This window comes from Andrena cerasifolii, chromosome 1, assembly GCF_050908995.1.
Source record: "Andrena cerasifolii isolate SP2316 chromosome 1, iyAndCera1_principal, whole genome shotgun sequence".
In the NCBI taxonomy this organism is placed as follows: domain Eukaryota; kingdom Metazoa; phylum Arthropoda; class Insecta; order Hymenoptera; family Andrenidae; genus Andrena; species Andrena cerasifolii.
Genome location: NC_135118.1, coordinates 17,273,455 through 17,292,621, shown reverse-complemented (window position 1 = coordinate 17,292,621; position 19,167 = coordinate 17,273,455). Strand labels below are relative to the sequence as shown.

The following is a 19,167-nucleotide window of genomic DNA, read 5'->3' as shown; positions in this document are numbered from 1 at the left end:
AGGAATTTAATTTAATTCACTTTTTCCCCCGAAATTGGGGCACCGGGCTTGGATACCGCAACCTTCGGAGTTTCGATTGTTTCAGGCTAACCTTTCCAAAGATTTCGTTATCCCCCTAGGGCTAAATCTAGAGGTGAGGAATCAGGTCAATTATAATGACCATATTATCGCTGAAATTATCCTGGCTACAAAAATATTACGAAGCAGCTGCATGGAATTAGTTGCAGTACAATCTGTCGAATACTGTACACTCCAACGCTAATTATTTTATTTAAAACACTGCTTGTGTATACAGTTGAGATAAAACTTGAGATTCGTTGTGGAGCTACGGTGTAATGTCGAGATTATAATTGAATCGATACTTGTAGAGTCCTTGTAAAAAACACTGTATGCGCCAAAATTAAAAAAACAAGATTATCGGAAAATGCTCTACGTGCTAATGGTAATGCTATTGTACAGAATTTGATTTTTGGTGCTTACGGTATTTCCTACATATTCTTGAGAAATGACGAACCAAGCCGCGAAGGAGGGGGAAATGCAAAAAAGTGAATTTCGCCGAAAATCGGACTTAAGCCGAGAATACACCTGAAAGCTAAGCTAATTGTAAGCTAACAATAAGTTATGCTATGCTAAGTTTTAAAAAAATATCTTCAATACAGCTTTATGGAACCGTTTCCAAAAGCTAAGCTGAGCTGTGCTTCGTTTTTTATGTTTTATAGCACAACCATAGCATAGCATAGCATAGCATAGCATAGCATAGCATAGCATAGCATAGCATAGCATAGCATAGCATAGCATAGCATAGCATAGCATAGCATAGCATAGCATAGCATAGCATAGCATAGCATAGCATAGCATAGCATAGCATAGCATAGCTTAGCTTAGCTTAGCTTAGCTTAACATAGCTTAGCATAGCATAGCATAGCATAGCATAGCATAGCTTAGCTTAGCTTAGCTTAGTATAGCATAGCTTAGTTTAGCTTAGCTTAGCTTAGCTTAGCATAGCATAGCTTAGCTTAGCATAGCATAGCATAGCATAGCATAGCATAGCTTAGCTTAGCTTAGCTTAGTATAGCATAGCTTAGTTTAGCTTAGCTTAGCTTAGCTTAGCTTAGCATAGCATAGCTTAGCTTAGCATAGCATAGCATAGCATAGCATAGCATAGCATAGCATAGCATAGCATAGCTTAGCTTAGTATAACATAGCTTTGTTTAGCTTAGCTTAGCTTAGCATAGCATAGCATAGCATAGCATAGCATAGCATAGCATAGCATAGCATAGCATAGCATAGCATAGCATAGCATAGCATAGCATAGCATAGCATAGCATAGCATAGCATAGCATAGCATAGCATAGCATAGCATAGCATAGCATAGCATAGCATAGCATAGCATAGCTTAGCTTAGCTTAGCTTAACATAGCTTAGCATAGCATAGCATAGCATAGCATAGCATAGCTTAGCTTAGCTTAGCTTAGTATAGCATAGCTTAGTTTAGCTTAGCTTAGCTTAGCTTAGCATAGCATAGCTTAGCTTAGCATAGCATAGCATAGCATAGCATAGCATAGCTTAGCTTAGCTTAGCTTAGTATAGCATAGCTTAGTTTAGCTTAGCTTAGCTTAGCTTAGCATAGCATAGCTTAGCTTAGCATAGCATAGCATAGCATAGCATAGCATAGCATAGCATAGCATAGCTTAGCTTAGTATAACATAGCTTTGTTTAGCTTAGCTTAGCTTAGCATAGCATAGCATAGCATAGCATAGCATAGCATAGCATAGCATAGCATAGCATAGCATAGCATAGCATAGCATAGCATAGCATAGCATAGCATAGCATAGCATAGCATAGCATAGCATAGCATAGCATAGCATAGCATAGCTTAGCATAGCTTAGCTTAGCTTAGCTTAGCTTAGCTTAGCATAGCTTAGCTTACCATAGCCTAGCTTATTGCTAGCTTAGCTTCCAGGCGGATCCCCGGCTTTATTCCCTTTTTGAAATTATCGATTCAAGAAAATTATGGTTGCACGCGTGTAATATAGTGATAGCCGCACCAGGGCCAACGAAACTCGTAAGTTTAACGGTGGCAAAATGGCCTTCTCTGGGCGAGAGGATCCACCAAGTTGGATGTTACTGGCTAAGCGGAGTAGCCAGGAGAAATATCGTATGAATTTCGCGTGGCTGTATACCCGATAAACTTAGCAGGCTGCTATAGCGATTCCAGCGACGATATACCCCAATCTAAAGCGGCGCACAGCTCGGAGGCAAATGTCCCCCTTAAACGATCAGGCCGCGGAAATTGTTTAACGAGACACCATGAAACGTGATCAGATTAAAGACAGAGGACTCAATTTTGCACGAGAGCGTCCATCTAATTTTCCATCATTTACCATGGATCTTTAACGCGAAAATGGCTGGGAAATACGATGCACATGTTGCATCGTTAATCCTTACTGGAGATGATAATTGTTGATGAATTATTGAAGAGAACCTTTTAGGACAAGAAGTCTTGTTGCACTTTATCATACTTGGACACGTCATCTACTTAGATTCCTTCAAAGCAAGTTTCCGAGGAATTTCATTAAAGTTTGAGCATTAATTAACTTCTTTCACTCAACTGGGAATTTTAATTTTGAGAAAATGAGGGATTAATAATCTACGGTATGTTATTATGCAAAGATAGTAGATTTGTTTTTGTCAAACGTGAAAATCTTAAAAGGGCAACTTTAATAAAAAATACAATATTAATGTAGAAGAAAATCTTGAGACCCCACATTCCATTTCTAATGTACGGAGACTTCTGCATCCTCGCGAAGCAGAGATTGTAAAAAGGTTTCAAACAGATACAATTGGAATAACCTGATACCTAAGAGAAATTCAATTTATATAACAATCAATCTCGGCGAGTAATACAAGAGCGAAATCCGCGAAATAGAGGGCAAAAGGGAGAATATATATCGGCGGGCATGTGGATAGGATGTTTTCATAGAAATCTCCGCTAGCCGAGAGATAAAATAGGAAAGTCAAATATCAGTCCGAAGATGAATCAGGCGTCACGAGAAACCACCGACGAAAAGACTTTCCTCTTGTATTAGTGTTAGCGATTCCACTTGATGGCTCGAGGCATCGCGAAATTGCATTTCGAAAAGATTTACCAGCAGGTGCAGCTCGTAAACAGATTTGCAGCAGCGAAATCGGGGGTACGCAAACCGAGTCGAAGGAAAATATGTGAAAAAGCATGTATCTTTAGATAAATAAGAAAGCATTATAATATGATAGAAGGTCATTCATGAAACAATGAAAATTCAGGTATTAAAGATTAGCAAGATGGAAATTAAATTAAGTATAAGATTAATAATACCCGATAAATAAACAGAAGAGTCAGTTTCAGACTTTATAAATGTGATTTCTCCATCCTTCTTGAAATAATTCACAACAACCGAAACGCTGACCATGTCGACGTCAAATTATTATCCTCACTGAGCAATATTCATACATGCCTGCTAAGTATATTAAAAAACGATAAACAAAAGTGTACAATAATTAAAGGAAAAATCATATTTTGCATACATTTAACCAAATACATACGAAATCGTAGAACCACAAGTTTAGTGTCTGGCCAAAGACCTACGTATTCTACTGTCCGCGCTCTACTGTCCGCTTCCAGCACTCATAGAATAAACTAAAACAACCCTTTCACTAAGGGTGAATGGAGTGAAGTACACTTAACAATGGAGTGTAACGCTCCTATAGCGGCACAAAAACGTAGTGTACCTTTAACAATTGTGTGTGGGTAACCAAAGAAATAAGTCGAAAATCTGTTTAAACATCTTTATTATACACATCTTAAGTAGGTCTAAGCTATTTTCTTTGCCTTTCTTTCTTTTTCAAAATGTCATTTTAAACGCGTTTTCCTCGGAACCACGTTTTTCAAATTGGCTTGCCGCATAACTTAAACAAATTTCATTCGTTTCACTTGAAATTTGTACAGTAGCGGCAAATACGTACCGATTTTACGATTTGTCGAAAACTTTTAATGTCATGAACTATTTTTGAGCTGGAAATGGTGGTGAATGGAGTGAACTTTATATTCCAATGCTCACTATTTCTAAGGAAAACAATATTTTATTATGCTACTGTAAAATTTTCAAGTCAATCCAATCAAACTTGTTTAAGTTATGCTGCAAGCCAACTTGAAAAAACGTGTTTCCTACAAAACTGCGTTTAAAGTGCCATTGTTAAAAAAAGAGAGAAGAAAAAAAATAGCTTGAACCTATTTAAGATATGCATAATAAAGGTGTTTATACAGATTTTCTACTTATTTCTTTGTTTACCGACAAACAATTCTCAAAGGTACACTACGTGTTTGTGCCGCTACAGTGGCATAACCCCTTAAACCAATCGCACACTCGTCCCCCGCAGAAAGTATTCAAAACAGCATCCTCAGCGAAACAATCTACAATGCACATTTAAAAAAAAAGAACCTGCATTTCAGATTTCTCTTTACTGTTCGCGCCAGTTGCCGTTTGTCACTACTTCACCGCCGTTTCTCCAGCTTCCACGGCACACGTGTACCATCGGCTTTCCTCGAATCGCGGTCGGCAATTACAGGAAGCTGAAAATCTCGTTGGAATCGGGACCACCGAGGGGATTAAACGAGTAAACGACTGGCGGGCGCGCGTTCGTTGGCTCTCGAGGCTCGCTCGCGTGGCGAACGGCCGCTTCGAGGAAGTCGTACCACGTCACAACTATAGATACTCTATTTTCGCTTATCTCGCCTCTACTCGGCCTCTCCCCTCCTCCCTGCCTTTCTCTTTCCCACTGCCGCGAAAATCGTGTATTTCTGGCCCGGCCTGTTCGGCGGCCGAGCGCAGGCCAGAGCCGCGGAACGATGAATACGAGCCGGAACCAGCCAACCCCCGCGACCACGGATCCCGATAAAGCTGATAGGAATCACTCGAGGATCATCTACAGAGTGCTCGCGAGGAAAGCGATTCCCATGATGGGGAGGGGGGGGGGTGGGGAAACAATAGCCATCTGGGCGAGAGATTGTCCAGGGGAGCGAGACAGGATTCAGCAATCTTGCCCGTCGGGAAAAGGTTACGATGGATATGGGCCGTTCAATCTGTGGTTCGATGTCTCTTTCGATCACAGGGGATCGGGCTTCCTCCTTTTCCTACCGTTCCCGCCGGCTCGTGACTTTTTGTACTCTGCGAGGGATGGTTTCGTTATACCTTCGCTTTCGAGTTCAGACGTTCTGGAAGGAAATTATTTGATGGAGCGAGAGGTGCCGGGCTTTTCAATGAAGCTTCAGGTTGGAAGGGTGCAGGAGCTTGTGTTGAGGCGCAAATTAAACTTATTTTTTCTACAAAAATATAAGTTTGAAGTATTCTTTTGATCACCACTGTAGGTGTAGGTATTACTCCAACCCCAACTCTCGAGTTCCCTATTTCGTTCAGATGCTACATTCTTAACCAGAAGCTAGATTAAGAACATCTTCTTGTGTCATCACAAGTGTCTCGCGTGCATGTGACGTTTTTTGTTTTGTTAAATAAAATAATTGAAAGAATCTCATGAGGCAATCTTACCTTTGCTGGTGAGACTGAAGCTTCTAAGCCTGTAACTGTCTTCGTCCTCGCCATCTTCCCTCGGAGGGAGCTGCGACGAGGTGTCAGGAACGTCCAGAAATGCATTGCTCTTTCTATGATGAGTGTGGTGCATACTTTGCCCCCTTCGACTTCCCCTCCTTCTGAGGCCAGGGCTGATATCATTGTCAGTCAATCTCGGCTCGCTACTGCAATGGGCAGACTTGACCGTTCCCTCGTGGTGATGGTGCTGGTTGTGCGCGGCTGAAATCAGAAATCAGAACGGGATGTATAATTAGATGCTAGGCTGTGGGTCAAACTGTGGGAGAGAGGTAAATTGAGAAAAATGCGCGTGGTCTCTTCTCAATTACTTGTTTCAAGGTCTTAACGATCGAGGACAGAATTTGACTCGTTATACTAATTCCTGGGCGTGGAAATAGAAGAAGATTCTTTTAAGTGATCGAATTACACACGTGACACTTTCAAAGCGAGGAGACGTCCTTTCTCCAGGGCTTCCTTTCTAATTATAAAGCGGAATAACATCTCCGCGTTCCAACATCCCATTATCTTAAATGTCGGTGATTTGATAATTACCTCACTCTTTACGATCCCATTAACCACCTTTCAAGAGCTCCAAAGAACAATCGAAGGGAAGTGCTACGAGCAACGCGGCGAAAATGGAACGCCAATCACAAACTCAGTGATTCGAGCAATAAAAGTTTGCTGGGACGTCAAATGTCCCAGAAATATTTCAGGGCCGCTGGAAATTTGATTTGAAACGCAGAAATGCGGTGCATCACTCTTTTTTGTTCTTCTTTTCAACTGTACCTGTATTTCAGGAATTGGAACATATATAGTGATTGATGACGACTCGTGTATCAGACTTGCTCCGCAATATTAGATAATTGATTCCTTTCTATAAATATATCAATATCAATTAGTACACTCGTTCTTAGTAAATCTATTCTTTCTGAGTAGAAGTTACGGAACTAGTACTTCCTCGTCATTTAAGGGGTTATGCCTAGTCAGGCGGCTGAAAAGAGGCGAATATTTGTGATTTTTTTTTGAAGAAGCGGAAGCGTATAATTTTACAAAACTTTTTGCGTTTAAAAGAGCAACATTTAAAGAACATTTGGTATTTTTTTCGTAGAAAAATATTTACTTTTATAATAAAATAACAAGCGACATCCAAGAAGCATTTTTAAAAATTTGGTCTTGCGGTGAGCATTGCCATTCGGAACCAGATTATCTAAAATCAAAAAACAAAAAAGATTTCGTTAGTATATTAATGTATCCTCAGGTTGACGGAGAGAATTTTCCGAAATATTAAGTTAAAACAACATGGCGGCTATTTAAAGTCGAAATCCTGATTTTTTCCTGCAAAAATTACGCGAAAAAATCAATTCTTCTTGGATGTCGCTTGTTATTTTATTATGAACGTAAATATTTTTCTTCGAAAAAATTACCAAATGTTCTTTAAATGTTGCTCTTTTAAACGCAAAAAGTTTTGTAAAATTATGCGCTTCCGCTTCTTCAAAAAAAATCAAATATTCGCCTCTTTTCGGCCGCCTGACTAGGCATAACCCCTTAAAGCTTTCGTAGATTACGTTACAGAACTAACGAAACAAATTCGATAAAAGTTGTTCTAATTAAATCAGAGAAATAGTATTTAACAGAATTTCTCAACGAAGAAAAATAGTAGCCGTCCATAATCTGGGATCATGCACATTCCAAACAATATCAGCACTCATCTCTAATCCAAAAAAGGAAACTATTTTTTCCAGTTATTTAATCAAGTTACACATCTCTATCTATCGAACCAAACTCCCGACAGTTTACATGTCTGAATCGTTCAATCGTAAGTGAGCTAAGCAAAAGATTTCATCCCGAAGTATCCCTCGATCCCGCCTCACGTTCACCGACAAGCTCTCACATCTTTATTTCACGCTCGATGCGTTTCATTCAGACCCCGTCTCGAATAAACTCGAAAACGAATTCGCCCTTCACCGAGCTTGATTCTCCGCCGAAGGGAAGCAGCCTCGATCGAGCGGGTCGAATTTTTTCGTTTCCCTGAACCGCGTTTTTTGGCCCGTAAATAAATATCGTCTCGAACTCAATTTCGATGATAGCGGCGTCGGCGACCGAACGCGAGCCCTACGCCATCGTGGTGTGAAGCAAGACGTGCGATAGCGTGTTTAGGAGGAAGCTGTTGGGAACACGTTTAGATACAGGGTGTTCCTGAATTGTGGGATCACGCTTTACGAGCTTATTCTACTATGCATATTGATAAAAAAAGCTATCGAACCTCGAACTTAAGAATCGTAGCTTTTCGAAGTTGCAGGTTGAGACATTTTCACTTGACACACTTTTGTAGCTGGTGACTAATATTGAGGGTGACCCTCGTATAAAGCGATACTTAAACAACGCGGCCTGGAATTTTTTACATTTATATCTTTTCACTTTATATATATTTTAAACTACATTATATGCACGACGTCGCCGAAATCACTAGTGTCAAACTGCTTTATGCACAACGGGGACGGCTGCACCCCCTAGCTTCAGACAAAATCGCTTATTTTTTAAAACTAATCTTTATTTAGTATGTACTAGAAAATTTGTAAATTTCAATTTTAAAATTTTTCAAACGAGCAACGAATTGTCTCCTGCCAACTCGACTGCTTCTCAAAGTTGCCCCCCCCCCCCCACTAGAAAAAAGTCTGTAGACGCCCTTGTTTATGCGGTGGACCCAAAACGACCATCGTAATAGCATTCCCATTTCAAGTCCATACGAGTACAGTAAACTCTCGTAAAGAGTTTAGTCAAAGCGTAGGTACTCGCATAACGCGGCATTTTTATAGAACGGAATATCCGCGTTGTACGAGGGTTACCTGTATATTCGCCTAGTTATTACTATTTCCTAGTTTTCTTAAATCAATTCTGGCTCTGCCAAGTAAATGCAGTACTTATTCGCTATAAGCTCGCGCCTCGAGACCATTCCCGAGCTTATAGCGCGTAAGGGACACGTTACTGAGGCTCATTTACGCCACGCAACACCTCGCTCCGCGTAGGTAACAGAGATGGTGATAATCGAGAGTGAAAATCTGTATATTTACCTAGTATTTACCATTTTCCAAAGGGGTACTCTAGTGAAACTGCCCGTTTTTCAACGCCATCTTCGAGAATTTATTTAACAAAAACTATAAGTTTATACTGTCTAGCGTTTTGCCTGCATATTAAGGCGTATTTGAAGTAATACTCAGAATTTTTTGAGCTTTTTCATCGCACATATACATAGATATAATCGGTGGCGCAAGTTTCTTCAAAAAAATTCTTTTCCGACGGGAAGCAGCGTGACAACTGTTATACTCATCCAAAATGGAGAAACTAAGATTTATTTTCTTTATTGCGGTTGTCGCTACGGCTGGAATTGCTGACGAGTTTCTATCTTGTAAAAAATAATTTTACAGAATGAAAACAGCTAAATTTTTAGCAAAATTCGAACATCTTCCAATTACCATATCCTTCCTCTAACCCGCAATTTTCTTGTCTGTAATTTAAGTAGGAAGCCTTCATGGACCCATGACATGAATTCCATTCGTATACGAATAGATTAATGTAGAATACTGGCGAAGCTCGTCGAAACGATTCCAGAACACCCTGTGCATCGCGTGGACAATGTTTCACGGTTCGTAGGTTCCTCGAAATCACGCCGGTTTCTATTCTGGCAGCATTCGTTTGGGTAGTAGGTCACTGACAGACTAAACGGGCGTCCGCGGTGCCAGTGCACCTTAGCTCAGACACTGTGCCGCTCTCGACGGATCCATTTAACTCAAAAATACGATCCCGCGAAGGGTTTCGGCCGGCTAAATGAAGCTTATTTAAAGACACGCCCTGCCACATCCCCCCTCGCGCCTTCGTTAAATCAGTGAGCGATGGCGAGGTGTCGCGGATGATTAAAGAGGGATGATCCTTTAGAAGAGGAACAACAGTGAGGGTGCCATGATTTTTGTCAATTTTGGTGCTCCGTGCAGTGTTATTTATCGTTTAGTCATTGGATTGTCTCGTGGTTCTTCTATTGAAATCGAAAAAACTGATAACAATAAAATATTTTGATACAGTGTCTGCTTTTCCCCTCCGTCTCTCTTAAATTAGAAATCGAGGTGTCGATGAAGTGTCATGGATGATTAAAGAGGATTGGGGATACTGTGATTTTCGTTATTTTTGGTGTTCCACTCGTTCGTCATTAGTTTCCAACGACTTTTATACTACAATTTTAGAGACAAGTAGTATTACATAATTGTTGAGAGAAAAACAGCACTGGAGCCTATCTCTCTCAGCAATTGGCTCTCCGGGCTTTGCCATGATAAAAGCTACCTTTATCTCGATTGTTCTCGAAGATCGTGCGCATGCTATCAAAAAGGACACTTCTGGTGAAAGCCCAAAGAGACGACCTGTGATATCGAAACGCGCAAGAGACTTTGTATTATAAAACCGAAGATTGTATAACAAAGAGAATTCCAAATACCTACTCAAGAAGTGGTCTGTTTTATTAAACCTTTCAACAATAGTTTCGATACACAGAACTTTATGTTTCACTCTCGTTTCACCGCCAAAAAGTGTTTTAATTAGGCGATCAACACCCGGTAGCAGTATTCAAAGTCCAAGTTGCACGTTTAATAGGTACACTCGACCTCTTGTCTATTTGCCTAGCTCTGCCTGCCCTCGCAAAACGCGGCGAATTAGTGTGTGTGATGAATAATTCATCAGTAATTAGCCACCGTGGTGTACCTAAAGCCGCCTCTTCAAATTTCAAAATCTAATTCCCCGAGCACTGGTTCATTAACTATCGGTTTTAAATAAAATCGGCTGATGAAAAGGCCCATAGTCCTTTGAGAATTAATCTTCATTACGGGGGTCTTTGAACGCGTTAGGATTATCGCGTGATCGGCTCCCATCGTGTGGGCCATATCAGCGTATCGATGGCACGTGAAAGAACACGTAGATAACGCTTCCCCCAACGGTCCGATGCTTCTGACCCTCGGCCGTCCATTTTCAAATTAACTCGGCGGAGGGTGAAATTACGAAGTAGTAACGTCACTTCCACGTCATGCTTGTCGCGGGACGTGGGCGTCGAAAGCTCTTGCGACATAGAACGCCTTGCACCTTCTGCAGCTAATACCTTAAAATGCCACCACGCACAATTTCCGCCACCTGATGGCGCCCCTTTCAGGCCCGACGCCTTTCGGTTAGAAACTCTACGATAACTTTTCGAGCAGGCGGAATGAATAGAAAGCACGATTTAATTGATAAAGTAGGGGAGACCGGGGCTAGATGACTAATTTTTAACATTTCTAATTTTTATAAATAGACCATTGGTACTTTGTTGACTTGTTGCAGATCAAAAGTTTACAAATTTCGTTAGGTATACAGGCTTAATTTTTAAAATTGTTTTAATTGAGGCTAGGTCGTAGTTTTTATTATATATAGAGTAGTGAGACGACTGTCACAGTTCCATCAATATATACGAAAGGCGTACATATATATCCTACGACCAACAAATTTTTTTATTTTTTTTTCACTCCTTCACTGTTATTTTTTTTTTATTAAGTGTCATGGTGTTAGATACTGTAATTATTTTCTACTTGTTTCTCGTGGTTTATTTGGAAGGCCTGAGAGTTTGAAGGGAGAATAGGGTGTAAAACTAGTAGGGGTGAATTTGGAGGGATTTATGGTGGGGGAAGTGGATTTGAGCAGCTTAACTCTTTGCCTCCTTTCGTATTCCTATGCTTAGTCAAGTAACCCCGTCCGACACAGTCAACATGTTAAGGGTCGTACGTACAAAACCTCCACGCACCGGCTAAAATGAAATACCCTAAATTATAGTCAATGTATCACGTTTCCACAAAATATTCACGAAAAAACATCAAACAATAGTTAGTGGATAAAAATGCATAAATAGTCGGAACAGAAATATTTACTATCCCGCCGACCTTTTTAGAATTTTCATTCTCACTGATAGAACACGCAGGTTTTTGTCACGGTGACACAGTAAATAGCGAGCTGGTCATTCATATGCTTCGATATCGCGAATCGCAGCATAATTTATAACATAATACAACAATTAAAGAGAATTAGTCAACTAACCTCTTTAGTCGACTAGCCCCGGTCTCCCCTACCTTCGGATCAATGGGGTATCTATAGACCTGACATATCTAGAAAAGAACTTAGGTATATCCAGATCCAGTTTGGGGTCAAGATTAGTTCAGATTGAACCACCTGTATCTGAACTCCTCATAATGTCCCGAACGCGACACCACGAAGGAGCCAGCATTCTTCCCCCCCGGCCAGACAATCACAGGCTTCCCGGCAATAAAAAAATCACCGCCCTTATCATCTCGTTACCTTGAGCTGCCGCTCGACGCCGGATACTCTTATTCGCGCCGGAAACACGAGCACTCTGGGACCTGGTGGCGGGTCTGCGCCTTCTGGTCGGCGTGCTGCTATCCGGGGTTCCACTGCCGCTATCCTTTTCCCTGTCGATTTTATCTCTTTCTCTGGCGCCCGAGGGAGGCATCGCCTCCAACATTTGCTCCATGCTGGAGAACCCGGGGGCGCAGATCGAGGCCGATCTGGTCTTCCTGCGAAGCGAGTGCTCGGCCATCTTGTATCGGTGTCCCAACGTTGCCCGCGACGCCCGTTCCAAGAACCGATCCTGGATTCAGGAAACTATCCCCGAGATACGATCCCGACGGAAGTCCTCGTTGAATATCCAAGTGTCTTATGTATAATGCAGATAGGTGTGTTCACCGCGCGCTCTATCGGCGCTCCAGAGCCGATTCCCTCTTTTGCCCGCGTCCCTTATTGGACTCTGAATTGTTCATTCGATTTCGAGTATTTGGAGCCGCTAGCCTGTTGGTCGAATGGCAAGTGGCGCTCTTTGGCCGGCAGCACTTTGCCCTTCGGAATAATCAAGATGCTCGCGGTGTGCTCGGGAATTACTCGGGTCGAATTTACGTGCTCCCAGTAGAGCGATCTCCCCCCTAGGAAACCGGCCAGTCTTCCAGCGACTTTGATTATTCTTGAAATAGATAAACCTCGCAGGGTAGTATCCTCGGCGGATAGATTCACACGCGAGGCGGGATGCTCCCGTAAACTTTTCACGTCCGGCGCACAGATTCGATCCACGATCGACAGTTCGAAACGGTCCCGAGTTTGTCGCCTCGAGTCCACGAGAATACACTGGCGTAGCCCGCTTGAGAGGCTGGAATTCTGAAGCAACACGTGGTGTCGCGGACGTTAATTGCGGAGGAATGAAACGTCACTGCTCGCCTCGCTGAAACTCTAACCCTTTACTCGAGCGCCTCCCAATTTCGTCGTGGAAAAAGATTCTACTCGATGCTAGTTGGAACATATTGCAAGTAATTTTGCAGGCTAAAACTGACGCTCGTGAATAAGATTGCTAGATTGTTCTAGAGTGGAAATTGATAATTCGTCGTTTTCATTTTGTGCCCTGGATTAGGTGGAAAGTATCGTGGTATAGGTTCAAGGTAATTCGTTTGCTAGGTAGAAGGATGCTCCCGATCATCAATTCACCGTCCCTCATCAATTAACGAGGACCTAATTACTTTTTTCCAGTCCCGAGGCTTCGCCGTTGCTCCGCCGTTATAAATTCTCCTGTTCCGGTGTGCGCGAGCTCGCCAATTAATTTATTTACGTAAGGATGGTGGCCCGTCGGGGTCGTTCTATTTCGTTTGGCAGAGCTATCAAGCGCACCACTCCGTTTAGACCACGAGCGCGATCTTTTCTGCAAGACACGGGCGAACTTTATCGTCCGTGAGACAATGTGGCAGCGATTTGTTGCGCGCGTCTGGGAGGATTTCCATCGGGGTGCTCTGTACTGTAAAGACGAGCGGACTGCCAAAGTCGTTGCATATCCAGGAAGCAGGACGTGAAGGTACATTGGATATAAATATAATGTCAGCCGACGAGATACTTGGAAAGAGAATCCATCTCTGTCGAGAAGGCTGCGTGAATAAAGCTACGCAATACTACGTGGGATACCTCGCTATCCAATATAAAGGTGCGAGTGTTTTCTAATACGTGTAACGTGGGAATTGAATTCCTAGTAGGACGAAGACAGACGTTTGCGTAGAAATGTGTCGGTGGAGAACTGGACCGAAGGCAGGAAGAATTTTAAATGTTTTTAAATTGAATGGTGTTTAAATGGAACAAATGGAGGCGATGTAAAGATTAGAGGCTTTTAATAGAGACTTTATTAAATCGGCCGCTGTTATTGTCGATCATGCGATGGGCACCAAGTGTTTCCAATGATGCTTTGGAAACCCTTTATTGGTGGAAAAAAAATCTATCTATCGATCCGTTTTTATCCGGAGAGAATGACGCGTTTATTGCGCTTCAAGTGCAACGTTAAGTGGAAGAGATCAACGTTTACGTAGCCCGCGGTGCTTACGCGCTCGACGCTGATAACGAATTTGATGAATTTCGAAATCGCCGCTTTGGAATTAACTGCTTCCCTATTTTTAAGGCGCTTCGTGAGCTGGTAACCCGTAAAAGTTCCCCTGAATTGTCTCCTGAAATTATATTTTGTGCGAGAGAGTGGATTTAGGTCTGTTAATCGCGGGAGAAAATCGAGAAGTTTGCGGTATTCAGGATCTGGTTTAGCACTTTAAGCTGATCTTAGGGATCTATTGGTGACAAAACTATTCGTGATGTCTCGTTAATTGGGGACTGGAGGAAACGAGCTTCTTTTTCTCTTCCAAAAATGTAGTTGTAGCTTTTGTCATTGAAGAAGATAAAATTAGCTCTGACAAACACCCCCGCGATCTTTCTAACCGTATCAAGCGCTGAACTCGCGTAATTGATTCCCCGATATATCAAATGTTTTGCAACCCTATTACACGCAGCATTGACGCAAGGCACTCTGAACAGGTTGTGCTTGAAACTCCATTCCTCCTTCAATGCAAATATTTCAATCCAATCTGTACTGGAGTCATTGTTGAATATTAACTTCTACTCGACTTTCAAAGAATACGAGAACTGTAACAATAGAACGCCGTCATTAGAAAACTAAGAAACTAATGGGATTAAAACCTGCAAAAGATAAAAAAAAAATACTAAAAACCTTCTATGGTTCTCTACTTTAAATTCGAAAAAAGGAAAGGTTGTATTTTCAGTGAAAGATTAGACTCTAACAACTCAAGGAACGAAGATAGACGAAATCCCCCAGCAGCAAACTCTGATGCATCACTCTAACTCTCCCACCACTTCTACGAAACAAAGAATAACCGCCCAACAATACTATACACACATCCTCCCTATTCAATACTCTCTCAAAAACTTCCACAAATCCCACAGCCTCCGCTATCCACTCAGAAGAATAAAATAACACAATCCACCCGTTGCTTCAACAGCCTCTGAAGTACCATCTCGACGCTTCCTCCCCAGTCTCCCGTAAAATCCACACAACCCCCCCGTCTCAAAGAAACCAAAGCACCGAACAGAAAGCCTCGGTACCCCGGGATTGTCCTCATCATCTCATCCTTCCGCCCCACAACTGCCCCCGAATCTCCTCATCGTCTCCACAACCCTTCCGCCCCACAACTGCAGCCAAATCTCCTCATCATCTCCACATCCTTCCGCCCTGATCATCGTCATTCCAACCAGAAAATCGAGTGAAATTTCCACGACCCCGAGACGCCTCCAAAATCAACGAGCCGCGACTAATTACCGCGGGTTGCAACCGGTGCAGTGTCTACCACTCGCGGTGGTCGGGAACCGTGGCGATTCTGCTCGTCATTTTCTGCTCCGTCTCCCGTCACATGTCTCGATCGCACGCGGCGAGGAAACGCGATGGGCGCGCGGCAAGTGAACGGCGTCGCGACGACCACGTCCGACGATACGCGGCGCACTGAGGCCGCCGGGAAGCGACGTCGCGACGCCTGGCGTCGCGGCAGCTCGGCGCGCCTCGCGGCGACGCTCGCCGCACCTCGCGCGGGGACCGCTGGCCCCGGTCCAATTCTGCAGCTTTTCGCCGAGTCGTTCGTTTCGAAACCGCGAACGGAATCGGCGGAACCGTGGCTCACGGCGATTTCGCGGGAAAACGGTCTCGCTGCGGGATTATTTACGAGCCGCGTCTGAGCTCTAAGCGGTTTCGACGCTGAGGTGCGAGTCCAGACAGCGTTGGGGGCTGCTCGCTGAGGAGACTTTTCCCCGGTGCGGGTGGATTAGTATATTGGGTAAACAGTAATGCCCACGATTCACTGGTTCAACGCCTGATATCTCAGGTTCAATGCCTGGAAAAATTATAAGGATCGAAAATAGCCAGGGAACTGTTAAATCGTACCTAAGCAGAAAAGAAAATCAGCTGCTTTCAGACCTACCAAGGTTTACAATCGGGGAACGCTTAAGGCGGTATCTACTGAAGATGAGCATTATTTTCCACTATGATTAGAAACCTATAATCACTACACAATAATAACATCCCGAGTTTCCGAATAAGATCTTCCTCTTCTAAAAGCAATAGCACTGACCGTTTCTAATAAAAATCCATCTTTCGTTATGTACATAAAATACTCAAAGTAGCCCAATTCAGCGCGTGTTTGGGCCCATTTTCATCAGGAAGGTCTGAGAAATCCACTGCAATTCTTCTCATTGAGAAAATGAAAATTATAGAAATTTTAATTTTTGCCAGCTGAGGTGACATTGTCTCTGGCCTCGCGGGGGGCTCATTATTTGTTCTCCACGCTGCGGTCGATGCTGACCCAGGCTAAAGTGGTGGGAGTAATCTTCCCATATTAACGAGTCCATTTCCTTCCATATTAACGAGGCACTACTGTATTTAGTTGGTACAGATATGGGTGGTTTAAACGAGATAAGGGTAGGTGGAAAATTAATAAATGGATGGAGAATGTTAGTTGCGAGACGTAGAAGTGTCTTTGTGTAAAGACTCTTGGATTAGGTACGGGTGTAAAAAAGAATATGCCATAGTTCATACAGGGGAGTCTACACCTCTGGGGTGTAGTCATATGTCGTGTAGAGTATGTCCAATGAAAAGTCATTGCAGGGGTGGTTTTTTTGTAACTATATATATATATATGCTACCTACCACGAGTGCAAAGTAATTGTTAATTTCTACGGTCTCAAACCTTCCCTTTATCACTGACAATTCTACATATATATATAGTTACAAAAAAACCACCCCTAATATAAGTTACTTAAGACCGTAAGATTTAAGGGAGTGTAGTACAGCAAAAACTTACTTCACTTAAATCTGTGATATACTGCTACTTAGCCACTGAGGAAGAAGGGCTTCTTTTGTGACCACGTATTTATTACTTGAAAATGAAGATAAAGTACCCGTCTTCAACGAATTATTAACCTTCGGGCAGGGAACAGTTTAGCACATTGGACGCTGGGTCCATTTTGACCCGTGGTTCCATTCAGACCCATCTCAAACAAGCTCTCGTATTAGACTTCAATTTTGTTATGATTTAATATTATCTTTCACAGAAAGTAATGGTTTGATGTTTAGGAGCGAAAATGGACCCTGTGTCCGCTATCCAAGAGTTAAAATCGATAATTTCACCCAATCTGCTCGCGTATACGCCTATACGATGCGAATTTACATGCCACGCGTTCAAACGCAGGCTGGAATAGACTTTGTGTCGGCAATGAAAATCGACTGGCGATAGATTGTCGCGAACTAAGCATTGCATGGAACACGTTCGGAACTGGGAGTCGCTTACATTGAGTGTTACATTGCACGCGTTTGTATTATACTTGGCCCTAAGCTTCGAAGAGGATTACACGTGTTCGCGAGTGTCTTTGTTCGCGGTATTTCATGTTCGCTGCTCATTAAGATTTCTGCTTCAGATTCAGGGCAGTATGGATTTTCTTGATTTAAAGCGGGGTTTTCGTATGCAAATGTCCCGTTGTAAGAAACAGTTGCATTATCGATAGCTAGTTGGATTTCGTTGCAAGCGACTCTTATGAATTAGAAGATGGAAACAGTTTCGTTATTTCGTTTGCAAGACAACAAGCTCGTTTTAAGATTAATATAGGTTTTCTGTTAAAACATTGGCTTCCTATTCAACTGCGCGAGAAAGAGGTGTACCCGATCGAAAAAAGAAGTATACAAGGAACATGTGTATTTGATCGATGTAATGGAGGAGAATTTCCAGAAGCCAGAACAACTTTCGATGAACGAGATTCAAAGGAGAAGGTGGAAAGGCCGAGACGTTGCTTACGGCGGCTTCGCCAGAAAACTATTATGAGAATTTAGCTCTCACATTTCAAATGATTTCCCCGAAGCCGAAGGTTACTCTTTCTTTACAATTAATCACGTTGCTGGTAGCGATGCAAAGGTTCCTGAGAAAACCTCGCGGTCGCAGTTAAACTCGCTCGTAATTCAATTCTTTTGTTGGACCAAAATCTCTCAACATGTGCACCAAAACGAGAAATGGGAAAAACGTAGCTCGGAGAAAATATTATGTCGATCGAAAACGTGCAATATTAATTACTGGATCGTCCTGTTATACCTATAGCGAACGTGGTTAATAAATGGCGATAATAATACGTGAGTACATTGCAAAGAAATTCCTCTTTCAGTGTTTCATAAAGAGTACACCGATAGTATCTATAAATAGATATTTAGGATATGAAGATTCCAGGAAAGCAGCATTACTTCCAGATTCCACGCTCGTATTCGAAGGTATACGGATAGCAAGCTAGTTTCTGTTGAAATAAGATGCTTCTTAGGAAATGCAAGTGTTCCTGGTGTAGTCGCGAAGGAAAATAATGAGCACGATACTTCGGCTGGTTCAATAGAAACAGATGTAGACTCAAAGACGTGTTCTTCCCAATAACCGACCAAAATATAGCAGTTATTTTACTGTCTTTCGGTGATCTACGTAATTATAGTTGATTCGGCCATAAAGGTTTAAAAGTAGTACATACTATCTTTTAGAAATAAGGATATTTTCATTTAATTCTCTGGCAAAATAATCAACTATCGTTACATGAGGCATTGAGAACAAAATTGGACTAACGCACATTGAAAAGAAATTTTTCTTTCCTGTTTTATATGATTAGTACAGCAGTTTCTTTCTATAAAAACTTCTCGCCAAGAAACGTGCAATTCCTTCTTAAGGGAGGCTTAGATCTCACAGGAGAATGCGTCTTGATTTACAAATGAATACACCATGTGTTCACAAAATGCCCAACCACAAAGCTAGCCCTGTATGTACCTACCCTGCTCACGTTCCAGTTATTTCCTCGGTTTTCCATCAAAAACTGCCACGCTCGCGGGAATGAAACGAATTAAGGACAACGTGCATGCTGTACCTTTGTACGAAACACGAATTTCTCCGCGAAAGTACGATCGTCATGCACGGAATTAAAAGAAAGACAGCGGATACGCGGGCCAGCCCTTTGCACGCAAATTGCTAACTGGGTTAATACTCAACACATGCATACAACAATACCATTATTTCCATTAAATAGCGCATAGAGACAGTCATGGTTTCCTTCAATGAATTATCAAGCACGTTACATCTCAATCTGCTTCCAT

At 42.3% G+C, this 19,167-nt stretch overlaps 1 protein-coding gene across 5 annotated transcripts in view; it reads right to left on the bottom strand.

Annotated features, from left to right (window-relative positions):
• The window catches only part of Rgk3 (Rad, Gem/Kir family member 3), a 93,272-nt gene extending 77,748 nt beyond the window's left edge, over positions 1–15,524 (bottom strand). The window contains exons 1-3 of one of the 5 annotated variants that reach the window (XM_076810320.1): positions 15,321–15,524; positions 11,982–12,912; positions 5,583–5,843 (exon numbers count right to left, since the gene is read on the bottom strand). In XM_076810320.1, the coding sequence (XP_076666435.1) occupies positions 5,583–5,843; positions 11,982–12,240 (520 nt within the window). In that variant the 5' untranslated portion in view covers positions 12,241–12,912; positions 15,321–15,524. Of the gene's footprint in view, positions 1–5,582; positions 5,844–11,981; positions 12,921–15,320 lie in introns of all 5 variants that reach the window. The other 4 variants (XM_076810337.1, XM_076810310.1, XM_076810327.1 and 1 more) reach the window with 4 other exon arrangements.
• Between the last annotated feature and the right edge of the window lie 3,643 nt (positions 15,525–19,167).